We start from the raw sequence: 22,426 nt of genomic DNA on the forward strand, positions 1-22,426 counted from the left end.
TTCTCATTTTCAGTGAGCATTTTCCATATTGCTTTTGACTGTCAGGAGCATATAATCTCAACAAATACCTCCCTAAAATGCTGGAAATGTGAATCAATACGTGGAACATACTACCACTCATGGTGGACCTGTGAGGAGGCTAAAAAGTTTTGGAAAAGGATCAAAAAGTGGCTAGAGGTAATAACAGGTGTTAAAATAGAATGGAAACCTGAAGTTTTTTTATTAGGAATAATGACTGTGAAATATAAAAAAGAAATTCAGTATTTAATATTACATATAATTACGGTGGCAAGGATTGCCTTTGCCCAGAAATGGAAAAACAAATTAATTCTAAGCAAAGATGAAATAATAAGGAAGGTTATGGACTGTGCTGAAATGGACAAATTAACAAAATAAATCCAGGGAAAAGAAGAAACAGAATACTACCAGATATGGGATAAATGGTAGAGGTGGATGGAGGAAAGAAACAAGGATCAATGAAGGAAGACAACAAAGCCCAAAAATAGTAGTTAAAGAGAATTAACACATATATATGTATCCAAGTGGTTTAAACTTACTAGAGGTAATCAGCCAATATAGCAGACAGAGGAGTAAGATAAGAGGGTTAAGAATGGTAAAATACAAATGAAATATAATAGAAGGGGGAATGATATAAGGTGAGCGATATCGATTGGCAATTGCTATTAGAAAGAACAGGAAGCTCTAAGTTTTGTGTATGTGTATTTTACATGTTTGTAAATAATTTTTTTAAAGAGTCTGTAATTAGAATATTTCCTTTCAAAAGAATTGAGATCCATCCATTTGCTCATATAATAAGATTGGCTTTGGGGGGCACCTTCATTAATGTTAATCAGATGATAAGCCCAGGAAGCCTTCTCCCAGGTATATGCAGTGCTGTTTTAAGTGCTAGGCAGAGTTTAAATAAATTTGAAGGCACTGATGTAACTTTATATATCACTCCGTGGTGGCACAGTGGTTAGATTGCAATACTGCTCACTCCAAGAGTTTGATTCTGAGCGGCTCAAGGTTGACTCAGCCTTCTATCCTTCCAAGGTGGGTAAAATGAGGACCCAGATTGTTGGGGGCCATATGCTGACTCTGTAAATTGCTTAGAGCAGTAAAGCACTGTGAAGCGGTGTATAAGTCTAAGTGCTACTGATATTTCTTCAAGAAAATCTGATTGCCTCTATTAGTGACACTTGTTATTATAATCACTAATTCTGGGGGGGGGGGGGTACACACACTTTCCCATTTTGGAAAAAATATTAAAGAGGAGAATTGGCACAAAAATCTTTTAGCCTAAGTAAATCAGTAATAGGGAATCAATTGCACAATGCAATTACACAATTCCATTGTGTAATGGATTATGGGGCATATTGTAGGATGCACAATGTCCAGACTTATGACAATATACCACTGTGGTCTAGTAAAATACCTAAAAGTGTGGTTGCAATTTCAAGTGGGTGAAGAAGGTTCATAAATGGCAGGGAAATTTGTTCTGACTGAGGCTTCCCAAGAGCATGAAGCAAATTCCTTGCCCCGGCAAAAACCCGTTTTATTAATCTACAGTGAATTCTGCTCATTCACATCCAGCAAAGTCTTTCAAAGGAAGATTTACAGTCACAGACCTTATCTGGCTTGGAGAGCTGACAGGTTGATATCTGCAGAACTTGGCAAGGAGTCTTGGAAAGTCATGAACCAATTACCGAACTAATCGTCTGCTGCAAACTCCACTCCCCTTTTGCCCCTCTTTTTATTTCTTCTGGGAGGGGCCATTCATCATCTGGCTTTACTCCCAAGTTGACCCCTGTTTGTTAGCTGTTCCCTTCATCTGGCAGCTCTGCGCATGCGCACACTGGGAACAGGCTCCAGCTGTTCATCTGCCTCACTGATGCCTCTGAAGGGAGCTGATAACTGGCATACGGCTCTGGCCTCTCTCTGCCTCTGACACAGAGCCCTCATCAGAGCCTTCCTCAGACTCCAGGACTGGCCCATGTTCCTCCCCAACCTTCTCACTGTCCGAATCTGCTGCCAGCTCTGCTGGCCACTGGTGGGCCACAACAAAAAAATTTTGATTTGTCTTTTCCCACCATTCTCGATCTCACTGAGGAATTCCTGGCAAAGGGAAAATACCACTGCATTCTAAGACGGTAACTATGTTGATCTGGAAGAGCACTATAGAAATAATTTCCCTAAAAACCTTAGATGAAAATTTAGTGTAAAATGGGGGAATATCCTTCTTTTCTACTGATCCCTGATATATACTGGGACCAGAAAAAGGAGGTCCAGTAGTACTTTCCTTGGCAGACCTTGTCAGAAAATTTAGTAAGTATTTTAGTGGAATCATTCTCCTGAAACCGTTATATCAATCTTCTCTTCTACGTGGCAATCATCTCATGCAACTTCCTGCCTCTCAGAAAAAAAACATTATTTTCTTAACAAGCCTGATACGTTAACACAATCCTGTATTTTTCAGGATTCCGTATCCCACACAACTGGGCTTAAGCTTAACACTGCTCTCAGCTTCCAGAAAAATCTCACATTTAACTTTTGGGGGGGAAGGGGGGTTGGAGGAGGTTGTGTGTTTTTTTTAAAAAAATGCCTTTCAAGGCATTATAATTGCCAAAATGTGTGATCAATATCTGACAAAATCTAGGAAGACAGTTTCAGCTCCCAGCTCCTTTCAATAAGCATCAGCAATGCAAACAAAGCAAAACAATGCAAAAGGATTCTTTAAAAGGCAGTTTATAAAAAGCAACATAATTTTGCTTTTTGCGTCATAGCAGTTGGGTTGCCTTGGTGCTTGGTTCTCATTTTATTTTTAGCACAGAGCACACATAGCTTTGAGTCATGGGTGTTCTAGCAATACCTCTCCCTCTCTCTCTCTTGATACACACACACACTACAAGATCTGCAGGAAACATAGACTGATCTAACCCATTGGTGGGTTTCCACATATGGCTAGCAGCATACTCAAGTTAGTAAAGCACATTTGCTCTAAAAAGCACACTGTGCCACCAGAACAATGTGCAGCCGAAACATTCTGGTTAAGGAGCTGGAATGTTATGTCACACTCAAATGTCCCTGGAGCTTCCCACTGTGGTAAAAAGACACATAATCAAATAGAAAAAGAAGCTTTAGCAAGAGATGCAAAGATTAATTAGTTCATGCTATCGGATGAAGAAATGAAAATGTTTTAATTGATCCTGACCCAAACCCCAATTCAACTACTTCTCCTCCACAGAGGTTATTTTAGCACCTGCTGGTAAAGATAGAACTAGTAGGGGAAAAAAGAGGGAGAGATCAGAATAACCTCATACATTGAGTAAGAAAGCAACTGCTTCCTGGGTTAAGCTTCCCTTCCTCTTGCAAAAGAAAAAAAATGCTTGCAGTTCAGCCTCAAAACAAGTGAAACAGGATACTAGCCAATCCCTATGGTGCTGAGATGATGGTTTTTTTAGTCTGACCCATATCTAGAAGACATTCAGTTGGGGAAAGCCGAATTCAATTTAAGTCATTGCTCAGCTGGATGATTATCATCCTCTACTGGTGTTTTTTTTTACTCTCCTCCCTTCAAATGCTCACTAACCCTCACTAAAAACACAGATGCTCACTAACCCTCACTAAAAACACAATGCAGGAAAACAGACAGGGAGGAGAAAAAAAAACCAGATGCAATATTCATATGTGCAAATCTTGTTCAAGATTTTCGGGCTAAAGCAGAATATGGCAAATAAATAAATAAATCCTATTTTTATTTAAGAAACAAGGGAAGAAATATACCAAAGAACAGTATAATTAATACACGTTGCAAATACTTTAAAAAAAAAACCTTTTAAGCAGAGAATTAAGAACTCTGCTAGCCAGATCTTGTAGTTAAAATTACTAAAACTTTAAAATCTTGCTTTCTCTTCCCACTTATGAAAGATTTCTACAGTTTGCTATAGGAACTGATTTTTTTCTTAAATCATTATAATGTATCATTGATTGACAGATTCAGAGATATATGATAGCTGGATAACTAGATTATAGCTAGATAGCTAGATAGATATTATAGATATTGATATTCATAATAATTGATAGCTATAGGAACTTATTTTTTTGTTAAATCATTATAGTGTATCGCTGATAGAGTCATAGATATAATAGATAAGATAGATAGATGATGATAGATAGATAGATAGATAGATAGATAGATAGATAGATAGATAGATATGGATGGATGGATGGATGGATGGATGGATGGATATAGAGATAGATTGATATTCATAGATGATTGATAGCTATAGGAAGTACTGATTTTTTTTGTTAAATCATTATAATGTATCATAGATGGATGGATGGATGGATGGATGGACAGACAAACGGACAGACACTTTGCTGTTGAAACCTAAAAGCATGGATGAATTCTAATGTTGAAAAGAAGCCTGCCTAACCTCTGGTGAAATGAGATTCCATAACCAAAATCAGCATAACAAAGAAACTTTCCTACATTGCTCCACTAGGAGGAATTCAGAAAAAAGACCCTCAGTATATCTCAGTTATTTATTGAACGTATATGGCCACTCACCTCACAACAAAACTAACTCTGGGCCATATACAAGAAGGCTAAAACTCAATTCACATATACTATATATAAAAGACAATTATTAAAAGCGTTTAAAAATATTGTAAAATGCAAGGGCAAAAGAGATCAAATATTACGCAAGAAGCAGATGTCAATAGCAAGGTAGTCTCTTCAGCATCTCACCAGTCCTCTGGAGTCCCCAGGTCTGATGGGACCATCATTTTTTGAGGGACTGTGTACTTATGTGATAAGACCTTAAGCAATCTAAATAACAAAAGATCAAGTAGGTACCTTGTCAGCCAATGTCCAATATCTGGCCTATGGGCCCACTGGACTCCAGTTTGATTCAACGAACGAAGCACTCTACAGATGATAAGGATGAGCCACGGAGTCGCTAAGGCCATCCACTTCTCAAAGGTATTGACGCTTACGGGGTTGTCCCCTCTGCCCATCTTCAGCTCATCCTCTGTTATTTCAATATCACTTCTGTAGTGGGAAGGAGTTTCTTTCATTTCTTCTGCTTTTGCCTTGCCCGTGGTAGGGAACTGCAGATCACCCTCCTTGGTCAAGAAATAGTGCCTGCAGATTTCTTGGCAGAGGGCAAGGCAAAGGGTGTTGATCAGGAAGTACCAGGTTTGGTGTTCTTCTTCAACAAAGCTGCTGGCACCCAGACTTGAAATATGGCCAATGGTGCCTGCCAGGATCAGCACATCTAATTCAGACCAGCTGGAAGGATCAGCAGCTGGATTCTGCAAAGAGAGGAGGAAAATATATGTATATCTTGGGGATATAATTTGGAAGAATCCAACGCATCATTAGAATCGGCCACGTATAGTTGCTTCTTCAGTGACAACTGGACTTTCGTTGCATTTTATATAACTCTTCTTCCATCCTGATCTAAAGTAAGGTTAATTCAGCACTGCTGTCAACACTGTTAATTGTGCCACTGAAACTACAACACATTCTCTTTCAAGGGCTGTGATGCAGCTTCCTGAAATGACTGATGAAACATTTGTGAGGTAACTTAGTTTTACATCATGATAAGAAACAAATTACCCCAAAATGAGAAAACATTTAGCAACCAGGACTTTCTAAAATAGATTAAGTCAGGATCTCTTCTCACCTGTTCGCTTTCCAACATGTTTGAATGTTTGAGGGGGAAAATTACATCATTCCCATGAAGGGATGGATACGCTGCTGGAATGGAGTAACGAAGTAGACATTCCAAAGGTGCTTTTCCAAAAGGCAACGGGACTTTCTTGGCTTTTTCTTTTCCTTGAAAATGTTTCGCTTCTCATCCAAGAAACTTTTTTCAGCTGTGAAGAACTAAAGAAACTTCTTGGATGTGAAGCAAAACATTTTCAAGGAAAAAGGCAAGAAAATCCAGTTGCCTTTTGGAAAAGCACCTTTGGGACTATAATGACCTGGATGATTGAGAATCTCCATAGAAAACAGAAGTGGACATTTTTTATGACACATTTCTGGTTTGAGGGTGGGTGTTTGGGAGTATTTTAAGGCAAAAAGCAAAATATTTCCACTTCCACACTTAACCTCAAGTTCCCAAAATGAGCAAACAGTAGGCTAAAATTCTTAATCCCTCCCAATGCCAATACCATATCCCTGGAAAGCTAGGACAATAAGCTGCAACTTCCACCTCAAAAGAAGTTGATCACCTTGACGTAGATTAACAGCAATCATAAAAAGAATGAAGATGTGCAGGTTATCTTTTCCCTCCTGAAACTATGGCTTTATTTCAAACAAAAGTGTCGCGCAAGGTTGCTGCAAGAAATAGAGGCATTTTATAATCACTCTAATCACTCTACAGCATCGAACACACTGATTTAAAGAAAGCTAACCCCTTCAAAAAAAATCATTGGCACACCGTCTTCAACAAATTGAAATACACTTTGTTGCACAAAAAACATGACGACTCAGGTAAAAGGCAATCAAGTAAAGGAAAAATGCAATCAAGTAAGTTACAAGCAATGGCATCTGTAGAATAATGTTTCAAAATGTAAAGATAATCAGTAACGATCCAGAAAGAGTATTTTGTCAATTCAAACATCAGCATTATTCCACAGAAAATCAGGCAGCTCATTTCGCGAAGATTTAATTATATCAAAGCACCTTGATGTAGATATTGAAAATAGAACGTTTGGAGGATAAACCAATCAGGTGCTACTCATCCAGAGGCTACAATCACAACTGGAGTGGCTAATTTGGCATAGGATGAGGTAGGAGGGAAATAAAGGGAAAGCAGGATGCTTTTAAAGCATGTCACATTTTTCAACTTTCAACTTCCAAGTATTAAGAGATGCTCAAAAGTTGTGACCATGTCTTGGGGATTGTAAATATATTTTGGTTACTTTAATATAATTTAGATGTGCTTGGTAAGTAACTAAGTAAATATAACTTTTTAACATTTTGTTTGTTTTTATTTATTTATTTATTTATTACTTGAACTTATTAGTCGCCCCCTCTCCCCACAGGGACTCGGGGCGACGTACAAAAGTATTATATAGCGTACAGAGGAGGTAAGAATAAATAAGTTACAATACCTAAAAAAGTTAAAACCCCAGTGAAATTAACCCTTAAAAACTAAAATTACCAATTAAAAATGCTCTGGGCTGGAGAGATTGTAGCATTATGCCAGGTCAGCTAGTCGAAACAGGTAGGTTTTCAGCTTCATACGGAAGGAGCGAAGGTCGGTTGTTGTCCTGATGTCTGGGGGGAGGTCATTCCAAAGGTTGGGGCCCACTACAGAGAAGGCCCTACTCCTGGGCGTCGCCCTCTGGCACTCTCTGGAGGACGGCACCCGGAGTAGTCCCTCTCTGTGTGAGCGGACGGGTCGCAGGGATGTATGGGGCAGGACGCGATCCCGCAGGTAACTAGGCCCTGTGCCATGGAGCGCTTTGAAGGTGGTAACCAGCACCTTGAAGCGCACCCGGTAGGCCACAGGAAGCCAGTGCAGCTCGCGCAGGATGGGTGTTATATGGGAGAACCTCGATCTCCCCATAATTACCCGCGCGGCTGCATTCTGGACCAACTGCAGTCTCCGGGTGCACCTCAAGGGGAGCCCCATGTAGAGAGCGTTACAGTAGTCCAGGCGAGACGTCACCAGCGCGTGACTGTGCGCAAGGCCTCCCGGTCCAAAAGGGGCCGCAATTGGCGCACCAGGCGAACCTGGTGGAACGCCCCCCTCGCCACGGCTGCCACGTGATCTTCCATAGACAGCCGGGCATCAAGGAGGACGCCCAAATTGCGCGCCCCTTCCACCGGGGCTAATTGATCGTCCCCGATGGCCAGCGATGGCATATGCTGGTTGAACCGGGAAGCCGGAAGCCACAGCCACTCTGTCTTGGAGGGGTTGAGCCTGAGCCTGTTGTCATCCATCCAGACCCGTACGGCTTCCAGACACCGGACATCACTTCAACAGCCTCGTTGGGGTGGTTTGGGGTGGAAATGTACAGCTGAGTGTCATCAGCGTACAGATGGTATCCCACCCCAAAACCACGGATGATCTCGCCCAGCGGCTTCATATATATGTTGAACAGGAGAGGCGAGAGGATCGACCCCTGTGGGACCCCACAGATAAGGGGCCTCGCGGTCGACCTCTCCTCTCCTGCCAACACACATTGCGTCCGGCCAGAGAGGTAGGAGCGGAACCATCGTAATACGGTGCCCCCGACCCCCAACCCCTCCAGACGGCGCAATAGGATACCATGGTCGATGGTATCGAAGGCCGCCGAGAGGTCTAATAGGACAAGGATGGAGGAACAACCCCCATCCTTTGCCCTCCAGAGATCATCCACCAACGCGACCAAGGCGGTCTCCGTGCTGTGACCGGGTCGGAAGCCGGACTGGCGTGGGTCTAGATAATTTTATACAGGTTACACATGAGAGAAAATAAGTTCCTTATCAAACAACAATTGTATGGTGTCAAAAGATCCTTGTTGTTTGTTGAGACTTTCTGAGATAGCTGGGAACCTCTGGATGAGTTCAGCAATCATACACTCAGTTGTGCCTTTAACATTGTTTCCAAAAATGGCTTCTTTGAGAACTCTAATGAAGTATCTAAGATGCAGGAATGCTTTGATCCTCATCTTAAGTCCTGATGTCAAACTCAAACTCATTCATTCTTTTGTACAATGTTTGTCCTACGCAGAATCCACAACAGCACCTCTGGCAGATTGTGACACATATCACATTAGAGGAAGAATGTGTAAAGGTGCCTCTAATTTTGTGCATAAAGTTGTTAGGCCTGTGATAATGCTGTTGATTTAAATGTGGGGGCAGCATGGACATCTTGGTTTGGTTCCCATGTTACAATCATTGCCTGTTGTGAGAATCTGCTTCGAGTCTGTGTTGAAGTATTGGGCTGCCACCAAGTCCTAAGAAAGTAGTGTCTTTATCTAGTATGGGCTGTAGCTTCTTCATAATGTATTTTGTGACCTGTGATCTATAAGTTACTATCAATGGTATTCTCTTGTTCTGTCTTTTGATAGGCCTTCTCTGGAAAGTGATCTGCTTATTTTCTATTGATCTCGTGGGTTTGCCATTTAGATTCCTGAATGCCTGGTTTAATCCCATCAGTTGATTATCTGTGTCAAGTGAGAACAAATGCATTTGTAGCATAAAGCCTACCTATACGTATGGCAGATTTGATGGTATGTCCTGGATGGAAGTTGGAAGCATGTAGGTAAGCATGGTGATCTGGAGGTCTTGTGGCCTCAGAGCTAATCTTCAAAATGCTGGTGGATCATGTCCTACTGGTACCATGTCTGATGATTCGACAGCTGCTGAATCCAATACCGATATCCACTTAGGCCAACACTGGTGCCAAGAAGCAGGGAAAACAGCCCTGGACTGAGAATCATACACTTCAGCAAAGTAAGCACCTCAGAAGCAAGTGGCAAGATGCTGACTTTCCAAGCAAAAGCAATGCCTCATTATTGGCAACTGCTGAGTAGGGAAATCCTCTCATGCGATTCATTTCCTTGGGTCCAGATGCTAAAAGTGCCATCAATGAATCCCAGATAAAGGAGGATTTTCAAGAGTTGAGAAAATGTTTTAAGTGACTTGTGAAGATACTTGCATATCTATGAGACCGCTTGTGTATCCATGGCAGTGCCACTGGTTTGCAGGTGTGTTACTGCCAACAGTGACTAAATTATGGATGAATACAAAGTCATGCAGTCTGTGGCAAGGCCTGTTACACTGAGATCACTGATGGTATCTGGATGGCTTGAAGCCCACGTCTATGAAGGATGGGGGTATATTGTGCCATAACATCTGTGACCGGTACAACGGTATTGTTAAGATTGCCAATAGATTTCAATCTTCTTAGGAAGCCTGTGGTGCAGCTGGCAGCATTTGCTGAATAAATTCTCAATACTATACCCTGTTTCCCTGAAAATAAGACCTCCCCAGATAATAAGCCCAATCGGGCTTTTGAGCGCATGCACTAAAATAAGCCCCCCCTGAAAATAAGCCCGCCCTGAAAATATTGCAACACAGCAGCAGCCATGAGGTGACCATGTTCACCACCTCCTGCAACTCAAAAATAATAAGACTTATTTTGTGGTCAAAAGAAAATAAGACCCTATCTTATTTTCGGGGAAACACAAGAGAATTCATGAAACCTGATATTCCAAGTCATGATGATTCCAGTGCTTGGGATTTGGAATGGAATCACATGTACGGCATAGCTTGTGTACCTTGAGAAATAGGTACAAGATGCTTAGATGCTCCCGGAGTGACTCCAGTGTCTTCTATCATTGTTCACTGCGGTATAACTGCAGCTAGGTCCAACCTATCAATTCTATTGTTATATATACCCACAATTATCTGGAAAAACCAGTTCAGAATTTCTAATACACATCAATGCAAGTTTGTTTGCTCATTGCTTGTCAATCAACTTTTGAGGGATGCTGTTAGAGCAACACTATTTAAGCTGTTACCTAGAATCAACAAAGCAGAAATCATATATGTATCCTTTTCTGATGCTTCAAATCTTATTAGCAACTTGTGCCCACATTTGGAAAGTTTTTGCTTTTCCCAAACCTTTTTATAGATCATCTGGAAGTGATAGCTAAAACCTCATTTTTTTCTTCATTGGTACTTCTAAAGATGGTTCAAATGATCTAAGGGGGGGGGGGGATAGTTGAAGTTTTGATTATATATGGGGCAGTTGATTAACTGCTATAGTGCCAAATGCTAACCAACTGCACTAAGTGGGTAGCCCTCAATGGAATTACATTTACATTAAGAAAAGCATTAAGTGGGATACCCCAATGTTCTGTCTTGGGAGCAGGGGTGTGATCTAAGCAGGGGTGCTTAAGATCTGGCCCGTGGGGCTAGCCTGGAAATAGAAAAGGATCACCCGTGGTGCCTCTGCTAGTGAAAATGGGTTGCGGGGGCCCCACAGGCCATCCCCCCCCCCACTATATTTTTAGCCTGGACAGCCTCCTGCAGCACTCCGCCAGCGCAAACAGGGCAGTAGTGTGCTGAAGCTGCCAAAAAGCCCAGTGCAATCCTAGGCTGCATTGACACAGGGAAAACATAAAAATCATGAGATGTGATACTACTACTCTGTATTGCACTGGTGTCAGCCTCTGCTTCACTATTTGCCTTCGGCTGCCATTGAAATGGGGAGGGGGGGGGCTTGGTATTTGGGAGGGGAAGTTTTAGTACAGGAGAGATTGTAAAAAGGGAGTTTTGGTCTCACCATCTACTGCGCATGCTGGAGACTAGTACTTGGTGTTGGTCAAGGCCAACCATCCTACATACCAACCTGATGATGCTCCTTGAAGATGGAACTCACATGACACCTGAGGGATTTGCAGATTGGACAGTGGGATGAGGATTAACGGGGGGGGAGGAGGTTGGTCACATATTGATATGTATGATTTTGGGCACTATTGCCTCAGATCTTGCTTTGCTTAGCTGCTATCTTTTCATAACCAGTAAAAGTACTCTTAATTCTGCAAAATGGAGTTAAGTGGTTTCTTTCTTGGTTGCTGAGGGAGGCCGGCTTGACAACTGGTGGAGTAACAGTTGGAAACATCATCCAATTCTAGTTACCACAATACAAAAAAATATGCTGAGACTCTAGAACGAGTGGAAAGAAGAGCAAGAAAGATGATAAGAGGTCTGAATCATACAATGAACAGTTAAGGGAACTAAGTATGTTTAGTCAAATGAAGAGAAGGATTAGGGGTAACATGATGGTTGTCTTTCGGTACATCAGGGGGAAGCCACAGAGATTAGGGGGTTGACATATTCTAAAGCACCTGACAGCAGAACAAGAAGCAATGGGTAGAAGCTCATTAAAGAGACATCGTACCAGGAACTAAGGAGAAATTGCCTGACAGTGAGAGCAATTAACCAATGAAATAAATTGCCTTCTAGAATTTTGAGTGCTCCATCGCTGGAGGTTTTCAAGAAAAGATTGGACATCCATTTGTTAAAGATGGTGTAAGGACTCCTGCCTTGGGTTAGCAGACCTCCAAAGTTCCTTCCAGCCCTGTGATTCCATCCCATCCCATCCCGTCCCGTTTTGTCCTGTCCCATCTCATCCCATCCCGTTTGATTTCCCTATTCCATTTCTTATTCTTATTCCCTGAAGGTAAACAGACAGACAGACAGACAATAGGTGTGTGTGGGTGTGAGGGTCAGTGTGTGTGGAAGGGGGTAAGAAAGAAAGAAAGAGAGAGAGAGAGAGAGAGAGAGAGAGAGAGAGAGAGAGAGAGAGAGAGAGAGAGAGAGAGAGAGAGAGAGAGAGAGAGAGAGAGAGAGAGAGGTTAAAGTATTGCATGAGCTAAAAACAAAAAGAACCACTCATCTAGTTTAAAGGAAAAAAACTACATTATTCTATATTTAGTTACTGATGCATAAATACATTTTAGAATAAAAACTACTTTTAAAAGTTGCTTGCTCAATTTCACATTCATTTGAAGTCTAATTTATATGACAGCTACTTGGTTTTCATGCCTTTTCCCACATAGATAAGAACTGCTGAAAAGCAGGCTCAAAATTTAAGATCTTGTACTTCTTTTTCCCTTTTCCTCTGATTACAGTTTTTGTAACATACTGCTTTTATATGAAATTATCTTCCAGGCACTTTGCCATAAACTTCTTGTTAAAACAGTTACATTTCATCCAGTTAAGCTACAATGTGAAAAATGCCATTTCAAAACTTATTATTTGCTTCATTATAAAATTGGATAACATGGATTAGTGGAAGAAATAGTTTTCATGTAGTGATTCCCCCCCCCCCCAAAGATTAAAAGATGTCCCTTGAAGTTCTGTGCAGCAGTCACACCACAGCAACCTGAAATTAATCTTCCTGAAGTAGGCTTGGCTAATTCAATCATTAAAACTAACCACATCTTACCCTTTAGGCAGCAAGCTTTCCGAGCTGTAATAATTCAAAATTAGTTTAGTTCAGAATATCTTTAACTTCCGCCGGACTGCAACCTCATTCACAAGAAGACATGTCCCCAAAATGGTTACATTTACACAGGCAAATAAGCAGGATTTGTCAATGCACAAATTCAGCTTAGGATCTAAGAACCACCAAATAACCACCCTGAATTTACAATGTATACTATACATTGTACCGTATCCTTTCAACATACTATATATACATTACATTGGGAATGTATCTAGGACTGGGCGTTATAGGACTCTGAAAGAAAAGAAGGCAATACAGGTAGTCCTCCGCAGACGACCACAATTGAGCTCAAAATTTATGCTGCTAAGTGAAACATTTGTTAAGTGAGTTTTGCCCCATTTTACGAGCTTTCTTGCCACAGTTGTTAAGTGAATCATTGCAGAAGTTAACTTAGGAATATGATTGTTAAATGAAACTGGCTTTCCCATTGACTGCTTGTCGGAAGCTTGCAAAACCTGATTGCATGACCCCGGGGCACAGCAACCGTGATAAATATGAACTAGTTGCCAAGCATCCAAATTTTGATCAGATGACCAATGGGGTGCTGCAATGGGCATCATGTGAAAAATGGTCATAAAGTCACTTTCTTCAGTGCCGTTGTAGCTTTGAACGATCACTAAATGAACTGTTGTAAGTCAAGGACTGCCTGTACACACGGCCTTTCCTATATGCTGGACTGGATGAATGTTTTGTGTAATTCAGAGTGGTCCTTTCGATGTTCTTACTATAACAAACTATGCCTCAACAATTACTGCAGCACAGCAGTTTGTCAAGGAAGAATACAGACCATACTGGAAAAGAATGAGTGAGTTATAAAATGGATACAAGCATGCTTTCAAAACAAGCCTTGGCGTTAGAGCTTAAGACTAAGGCCTTACTCAAATAATGGGAGTAATTTTAGAACTTAACTCACCTTTGAATCCTTACTGAAACCTATGGTTTCACAGAAACAACTTGATAAAGGTAACGGTTCCCCTCGCACATATGTGATAGTCGTTCCCAACTCTAGGGGGCAGTGCTCATCTCTGTTTCAAAGCCAAAGAGCCAGCATTGTCCGAAGACGTCTCCATGGTCATGTGACCGGCATGACTAAATGCCGAACGCTGTTATTTTCCTACCAAAGGTGGTCCCTATTTTTCTACTTCCATTTTTACGTGCTTATGAACCGCTAGGTTGGCAGAAGCTGGGACAAGTAACGGGAGCTCACTCCATTACGCGGCACTAGGGATTCGAACCGCTGAACTGCTGACCTTTCTGATCGACAAACTCAGTATCTTAGCCACTGAGCCACCGCACCCCACAAACAACTGACATCTTAATTATCCAACAACACAATAACTGTATCTTCAAGATTATTTTGCCACCTTCTTTAAAGAGACCAACCATTCTGAGAGATACAGAAGTTGTAAATTCCACAATAATGTTTGCAATATTACTTGGATTGGATTCACGCAAATCATATTAATAGCAAGCCCATTAAATGAAGCAGCTCATTAAAATAAGAGTTGAATTTAGTGAGGAATTAATTCACAATTGATTTCAGCAGTTCTGTTCTACTATTCTACGTTGCGTATAGTATGCCATGATAGGAAAATCAAGAAGAGCACAAACAGTTCAAAATCAATGTGATCAATTGAACACACTTGACTTTGCTTGTTTTTGTAGCACCTGCCAATCAAATCTGCAAGATGGCTGAGATCTTTCCTTGAGCAAAAATAGGAGTATGATTACTAAAGCAGTTCTATTATTGAGGCTGTTAAGTGGGGTGACACTTTATGCATAATATGCAGGTATTCTATTATACATTAATCAATAAAAGTGAAGGGTCACAGATTATAGAGGAATCAAGGTATAATTCAGCTCAGATTTATAAAATAATTGCAGAGAAAGCCCTGGCTGTTTTTATTTTGGATGTATAAATGGCAATTAACCTTTCACCAGCAAGAAAGAATGCCTAGAAAGGTCACCTAACATAGGGATTATGTACAAAAATATTTCTTTTTAAGGAAAAAGGTAACTGCATTAGAGGACGTAGGAGACGTCTAGAGAGCAGGTGGAGGTCCTCACGCTCCGAGTCTGACCGAACACAGGTAAGAGCCTATTTACGGACCTACCTTGTGGCATTGAGAGCGGCCAAACGTAGACATTGTGCCGCTCTCATTGCGTCTGCGGATAACCGCCCTGCCACCTTGTTTAGGGTGACCCGCTCCCTCTTGTCGCAAGAGACGCGGGGGGCACCCTTGCAGGGAAGAGCAGAGGAGTTTGGGGAATATCTGCAGGACAAAGTCGCTCAGATCCGGAGCGGATGCCCCCCCCAGTGGACCGGACGAGCCGTCAACAGTGAGTCTTGAGAGACCACTCTGGGAGGAGTTTGACTCTGTTGCCCCCGAGGATTTAGACGGGTTGCGTGGACGGCTGCGACCCACCACATGTTCAATGGACCCGTGTCCCTCCTGGTTGGTACTGGCATCCTGGGAGGTGATGCGAGGCTGGCTTCTGGGCCTGGTGAACGCCTCATTGGGTGAGGGATCCTTACCAACTGCCTTGAAAGAGGCGGTGGTGAGGCCCTTACTCAAGAGGCCTTCACTTGACCCAACGGAGCTAGCTAATTATCGTCCAGTCTCCAACCTCCCCTTTTTAGCAAAGGTTGTTGAGAATGTGGTGGCGCAGCAATTTCCACGTCACCTTGATGAATCCGAATATCTAGACCCACACCAGTCCGGCTTCCGACCTGGGCACAGCACAGAGACAGCCTTGGTCGCGTTGGTTGATGATCTCTGGAGGGCCAGAGATAGAGGTTGTTCCTCTATCCTGGTCCTATTAGACCTCTCAGCGGCTTTTGATGCCATCGACCATGGTATCCTATTGCGCCGGCTGGAGGGGATGGGAGTCGGAGGCACCGTTTTACGGTGGTTCGGCTCCTACCTCTCCGGCCGGATGCAATGTGTGTTGACTGGGGGGCAGAGGTCGGCCCTGAGGCCACTCTCTTGTGGGGTGCCGCAGGGGTCGGTCCTCTCGCCCCTTTTGTTCAACGCATATGTGAAGCTGCTGGGTGAGATCATCCGTGGTTTTGGGGTTGAGTACCATCTGTACGCTGATGATACTCAGCTGTACATCTCAACCCCAAGCCACCCCAACGAGGCTGTCGAAGTGATGTCCCGGTGTTTGGAAGCCGTCGGGGTCTGGATGGGGGACAACAGACTCAAACTCAACCCCTCCAAGACTGAGTGGCTGTGGCTACCGGCACCTCGGTTCAGCCAGCTGACTCCATCACTGGCCATAGGGGGCGAACAATTGCCCCCTGTGGAACGGGCGCGCAATTTGGGCGTCCTCCTAGATGCCCGGCTGTCAATGGACGACCATGTGGCAGCCGTGGCAAGGGGGGCGTTCCACCAGGTTCGCCTGGTGCGCCAATTGCGCCCCCTTCTGGACCGGGATGCCCTACACATGGTCACTCACGCACTGGTGACGTCTCGCCTGGACTACTGTAACGCTCTCTACATGGGGCTTCCCTTGGGACGCGCCCGAAGACTGCAGCTAGTCCAGATCGCAGCCGCGCGGGTAGTCATGGGGAGTACCAGGTACTCCCACGTAACACCGCTCCTGCGCGAGCTGCACTGGCTGCCTGTGGTCTTTCGGGTGCGTTTCAAGGTTCTGATCACCATCTTTAAAGCGCTCCATGGCATAGGGCCTAGCTACCTGCGGGATCGCATCCCCCCACACACATCCCTGCGGCCAATTCGCTCTCACAGGGAGGGGCTTCTCCTGGTGCCGTCCACTAGGCAATGCCAACGGGCGACACCAAGGAGTAGGGCCTTCTCTGTGATGGGCCCAACCCACTGGAATGACCTCCCCCCCGACATTAGAACCACCACTGACCTCCGCTCCTTCCGACAGAAATTGAAGACACACCTGTTCCGACTGGCTGGCCTGGCATAATTATAACGTCTACCTCCTGGCATATATATTTTTTACTGGTTTTTAGAGGAATTGTTTCTTTTAAACTTAATTTTACAGGATAGTGGGGTTTTAAATTTTGTATATTCTAAATTATTTACTTAGCTGTACAGTTTTGTATATCTTTTTATCCTCCTCTTATATATGTATATATATATATCTATCTATTTAATAATTTTAATTTGATGTATTTCTGATACGGACTGTACACCGCCCCGAGTCCCTTTTGGGAGAGGGGGCGGTCTATAAGCGCTAAGAAATAAATAAATAATAAATAAATAAATAAAATAAATAAGTATGGCACAATGTTAATATTCTAATTGCTACCTTTTGCCAGGAGTTACTTTTCCCACAATTTAGAGAGAAGCCAAAGTCCTTATGATTCTGCACCAATTTGATCTGGACCAGAAGTGATATTCAACAGGTTCTGACCAGTTCTAAAGAACCGGTAGCGGAAATGTTGAGTAGTTCGGAGAACCGGTAAATACCACCTCTGACTGGCCCCGGCCCCATCTATTCTCTGCCTTCTGAGTCCCAGCTGATCGAAAGAGAATGGGGATTTTGCAGTAACCTTTCCCTGGAGTGGAGAGGGAATGGAGATTTTAGATTATCCTTCCCCTGCCACGCCCACCAAGCCATGTCACGCCCACCAAGCCACAGCACGCTCACCAAGCCATGCCCACAGAACCGGTAGTAAAAAAAATTGAATCCCATCACTGATCTGGACCTACGTATATATTGTTTGATTTGTAAACAACAGGCACTAGAACTACTTATATTGAAAGCTGAAACTGAAAACCAGGGAAGCAGGAAAAAAGCGACTTAGACTTTGCCCTATTTCTCTGTTCAACCTTTCTCCAGCTTGTTAGAGAAAAGTCCCTGTGTTTTCTCTTTTATAAAGGCGTAAGGGAACATGAAAAAGAGATTGTGACTGACAGAAAGCAAAATGGCACAAGGAAAAAGGAATAGGGTGTAGATCCGCTCTGGAACAACAAATGAGCAACTGGTAAGAAATTTATATTACACTCCAGTATTATTATTTTTTACCTTCAACGGTTGTCTTGAATTTATAACCCGCTTTTCTAGAAGGGAAATTATGATGCAAAAAAGCCCCGAAGTCAGCACGATAATTCCAGCTGCCAGAATCCAGGGAATGCTGCAAAAATAGCACAAGCTTTCCGAGGAGGTGCACACAACTACATGAACGGCACTCCATAAAAGGCATATCAGGTAGAACATCAGAGAACAGAAGGATGAGTTTGGCACCTCAAATTCAGCTCTGCTGCTCAGGGCTTTTGGAAGGCCCAGTAAGAGTAAGAACAGCACCTACGTGGGAGACAAAGAGAAACATGGTCAAAATCTAGTCTACAACTCAACAAGAGGCAGAGATTACACACTATCTCATCTGACAGGTAGGGTGCAGCCTGACTCAGTCATTTCCCTAACCATCCAAAAAATCAAGCAGACCCATTCACATGTCACCCTGTTAACATGTAACATTGTTAAGCTTTTTACATACCTCTGTAATATCTTGCTATGAGCAAATACAGGGAGTCCTCGACTAATGACCACAATTCAGCCCGAGACAGTCTTTAAGTGAATTTTGCCCCATTTTACGACCTCTGGACAATGGCCACAATTGCTAAGTGAATCACTGCACTTGTTAAATTAGTAACATGATTAAGAGAATCTGGCTTCCCCATTGACTTTGCTTGTCAGAAGGTCGCAAAGGGGGATTACATGACCCCGGGTCACCACAACCGTCATAAATATGAATCAGGTCAGAAGAAAGGGGAAAAATGAAGGGGAAAAAAGGAGAGATGAGGCCAGTTACTGTAAAAGTAACAATCACAAGACCATCCGATAGTTTTTATTCTTTACCAGCCTTTTTGTTGCATAGGGTAACTCACATCACACAATGGTTCCCTGCCAATTTCACAGACAAAAAAGTATCTACAACAACTGCTAGGAATCTGGATAAAATGTCCTACCCTAAATCTAATCAGATAGCCTTATGTCAAGTTAACTTTGGCTCAGAGCATAAACCAAGCATAAACACCACAAAATTGTGCAAATTAAGTAAGTAATAATTACCGTATATACTTGAGTATAAGCCGAATTTTTCAGCCCACTTTTTGGGCTGAAAAATCCACTTCGGCTTATACTCCAGTGAACAAAAAAAAAAAATGTAGCTCTTTAAACATTTTAATGCGGCTCTTCTGTGTGCCGGGCGCCCGCTTCCCTCCCTCCTCTCGGGCTTCGGAGGGAAGCTTCTGCATAACCCCGGCGAGTGACAAGTCTCCCAGGCTGTAATTTGCCGAGCTGTACGCGCGCGCCTGTTTTCCACGGCGTGGAGCAGCGGCGAGATTCTGGGCGGCGAGCGATGATTCCGGGGGCCATCGGTGGGGGGGCAGGGTCCCCCCTCGCGTTCCTCATCTTCCCGGATGGCCCCTGGAATCATCGCTCGCCGCGCAGAATCTCGCCGCTGCTCCACGCCGTGGAAAACAAGCGCGTGCGCACAGCTCGGCAAATTAAAGCCTGGGAGACTTGTTGTCACTCACCTTTGCAGAAGCTTCCCTCCAAAGCCCGAGAGGAGGGAGGGAAGCGGGCGCCCGGCACACAGAAGAGCCGCATTAAAATGCATTCCAAGGGAGGGCTGTAAACTTCCCTCCGAAGTCTTGGGATGTTCTGAGGAGCCCCCCAAGGCAAAACGCCGCTGCCAGGTAGTTAAAAGTACGTCTCTGATTCGTCTCTGTCAGTCTCTCTCTGATTCCCTCTCTCTCTCCCTCTCTCTGTTCCTCTGTCTGTCTGTCTCACTCACACACACACACACTTTTAGCAATTTTATTGTTATCTACCTGTATTTTTATTTTTGAAATTTACCGTGAGCTGCTGCATTTCCCAGCCTCGGCTTATACTCGAGTCAATAACTTTTTCCAGTTTTTTGGGGTAAAATTAGGGGTCTCGGCTTATACTCGAGTCAGCTTATACTCAAGTATATACGGTAAGTAACAGGTCAAATGCGCTATTTTATCAAAGTAAGGCTTAGTTATCTCCACCAGAGATCCATACAATTCTCACCCTCCAGCTCTTCTGCAAATCTCTGAAAAACTGGCTCTGCTTTCAGCCTGGAATTATGATAGTTTTGGCAACCATGTTAGTTTTCTTTTGAGATGCTGGTTCTTTATTCCAAACATACTTCCTTTTTTTCCTTTCATTTTACTGTTTCCTATTTTTGGAGACGGAAGCCATCCAAGAAACACTAGGAGTTGGGTGGCTATTAGGTAAGTAGTAAGTAAGTAAATAAAAAAGGCCATACCTCCAGAATAATCATCGTTCCTATTATCATTGAATATATGTCATACTGGGCCACTTGCTTGCTTAAAGAAGAGCTCAGGGCCTTGAGAGCTTCCAAATATTGTTTTATAATTTTTTTGCTCAAATTTGTGACAACTTGTGTACTACTGCCGTCCAAATAGTATTGAATCCAATTCCCGTGGGCTTTTTCTGCCTTTACAAACATTTCAAATCCAGGATCTAATAATAAGAGACAAAAACGTAGATGGAACATTATATTTTAATACAGAGTTTAAACTAAAGCTTTCCCCGTAATGTTCAACCAGCTTTTTTTCTCAATTTATGGCTAGTAGAATAAACAACAGTGGACTAGATCACCCACGGCCCCAAATACTTATGCAGGGTTAGCTAACTTTCCAGGTAGTCTTCATTTACCAATGGTAACTGGGACTAGGTACTCCGTCACTAAGCAATGTGTTCCCGTTACAATGGTAGTTTCAACTATCCCAGTTGCCTTTCTTAGGTGAATCCTGCATGTTCACAGTGTCCCATTATCATGTAATCACCATTTGCAATCTTCTGCTGGCTATCTCACTGGCTTTGTTTGTCGAAAGCCAGCATTGAAGGTTGCAAAAAGCAATTACATACTGTAATTATGAGACATTGCAATGTCATAACTGTGAGGCATAAACAGGCATCTGAACATAATTATGTGATCGCAAGGACATGATGGCTTACGGCATCATAAATCCCCTGATTCAACACTGCTGAACGATGATGAACAGTTATTGAATAACTGTTCGACATTAAATGGGGACTAACTACACTGCATAATTTTGTATGACGAAGGAAATGCTAAAAAAGGCAAAACAATTTTGGGTGCAAATCCATACAGTGATAAAAAAATATGCAGCAGCTCAGCATTACAATAGAACCAGAATTATTCCTATTGGGTCATAGATAAGGAATTAGAAAAAATAGGAAACTGATATTTATATATAGATATATATATATATGGCAGGAGTACTGTATTCAAAAAGTTGGAAAATCAATGAAATACAATGAGGGAGAGATTGGATTATAAAATTAACAGAACCTGCAGCTTGCTCAGAGAAACAAAAACTGACAAAATATCTTTCTGAAAGATTGAAAGCTTATATAAGCGACGGCTAACCTTTTTGTCGAGGCATGCCAAAAGCGAGGGGAGAGGGGGGGGCGTGCACATACGTGCCCACACCCATAATGCAATGCCCCCCCCCGCACATGCATGCACACACACACACATACTCACAGATGCACGCAGGCCTCACTGGAAGCCTCCGGACGTCCGGGAGGTGCGTTGGGCCGTTTTTTGCCCTCCACTTTCCTGAAGCCTCCAGAGGGCAAAAAGCTGCCCAAAGCGCAAACCGGAAGTCCGTTACCAAACTTCCGGTTTGCGCGTTGGGCAGCTTTTTGCCCTCTGGAGGCTTCAGGGAATCCTCCAGAGGGTGAAAAATGGCTGATCATCAAGGCCGAAAATCAGCTGGCCAGTGCACACATGCGCACTGAAGTTGACAGGGCAATGGCTCGCGCGCTCTCAGAAATGGCTGTGCGTGCCACCTGTGGCACGCATGTCATAGGTTCGCCATCACAGGCTTATATGGACTTTTTGTTGACAGAAAGGGCTGAATTGATGATTCTGAGATTTGAGGACTCCAAAGGAGTAAAGAAGATAGTGGGGGTCCCCAATCCTCAATCTGTGGACCAGCACCGTGCCTACAGCGTGCCAGAAACCGGGTCAAGCAAACAAGCAAAGCCCCATCCATAGGATGCGGGCAACATGCGAAACCACGGCCCCTCCAGTCCACGGAAAAACTGTTCTCCGTGGAAAGGTTGGGGCTGCTGGTTAAGAGGATAACTACTCACTATAAAGAAGGGCAGGAGGCAATAATTTTACATTTTTTTCTGTTTTATTCCTTTTTTTCTTTTTGTTAATTTTTTACTACAATTTTCTGGCTACTGCTTAGAGATGCCATATTGTAAACCTGAGTCATACTGGGTGCATTCACACTTTTACAACTAAACATGACAGCTTCGCGTAACTTGAAAACAAAGTCACTCCTCATAAGGAAGACACATTAACTACATGCCCACTCTATTTATGATTAATG

General features: G+C 43.0%; 1 protein-coding gene across 3 annotated transcripts in view; it reads right to left on the reverse strand.

Annotated features, from left to right (window-relative positions):
• The window catches only part of PIGG (phosphatidylinositol glycan anchor biosynthesis class G (EMM blood group)), an 82,478-nt gene that overhangs the window by 36,276 nt on the left and 23,776 nt on the right, over positions 1-22,426 (reverse strand). For all 3 annotated transcript variants that reach the window (XM_081940212.1, XM_081940211.1, XM_081940210.1), the window contains exons 7-9: positions 20,299-20,516; positions 18,027-18,305; positions 4,859-5,316 (exon numbers count right to left, since the gene is read on the reverse strand). In XM_081940212.1, the coding sequence (XP_081796338.1) occupies positions 4,859-5,316; positions 18,027-18,305; positions 20,299-20,516 (955 nt within the window). The remainder of the gene's footprint in view (positions 1-4,858; positions 5,317-18,026; positions 18,306-20,298; positions 20,517-22,426) is intronic.

The sequence above is a fragment of the Natrix helvetica genome (genome assembly GCF_964273705.1).
Source record: "Natrix helvetica genome assembly, chromosome: 2".
In the NCBI taxonomy this organism is placed as follows: Eukaryota; Metazoa; Chordata; class Lepidosauria; order Squamata; family Natricidae; genus Natrix; species Natrix helvetica.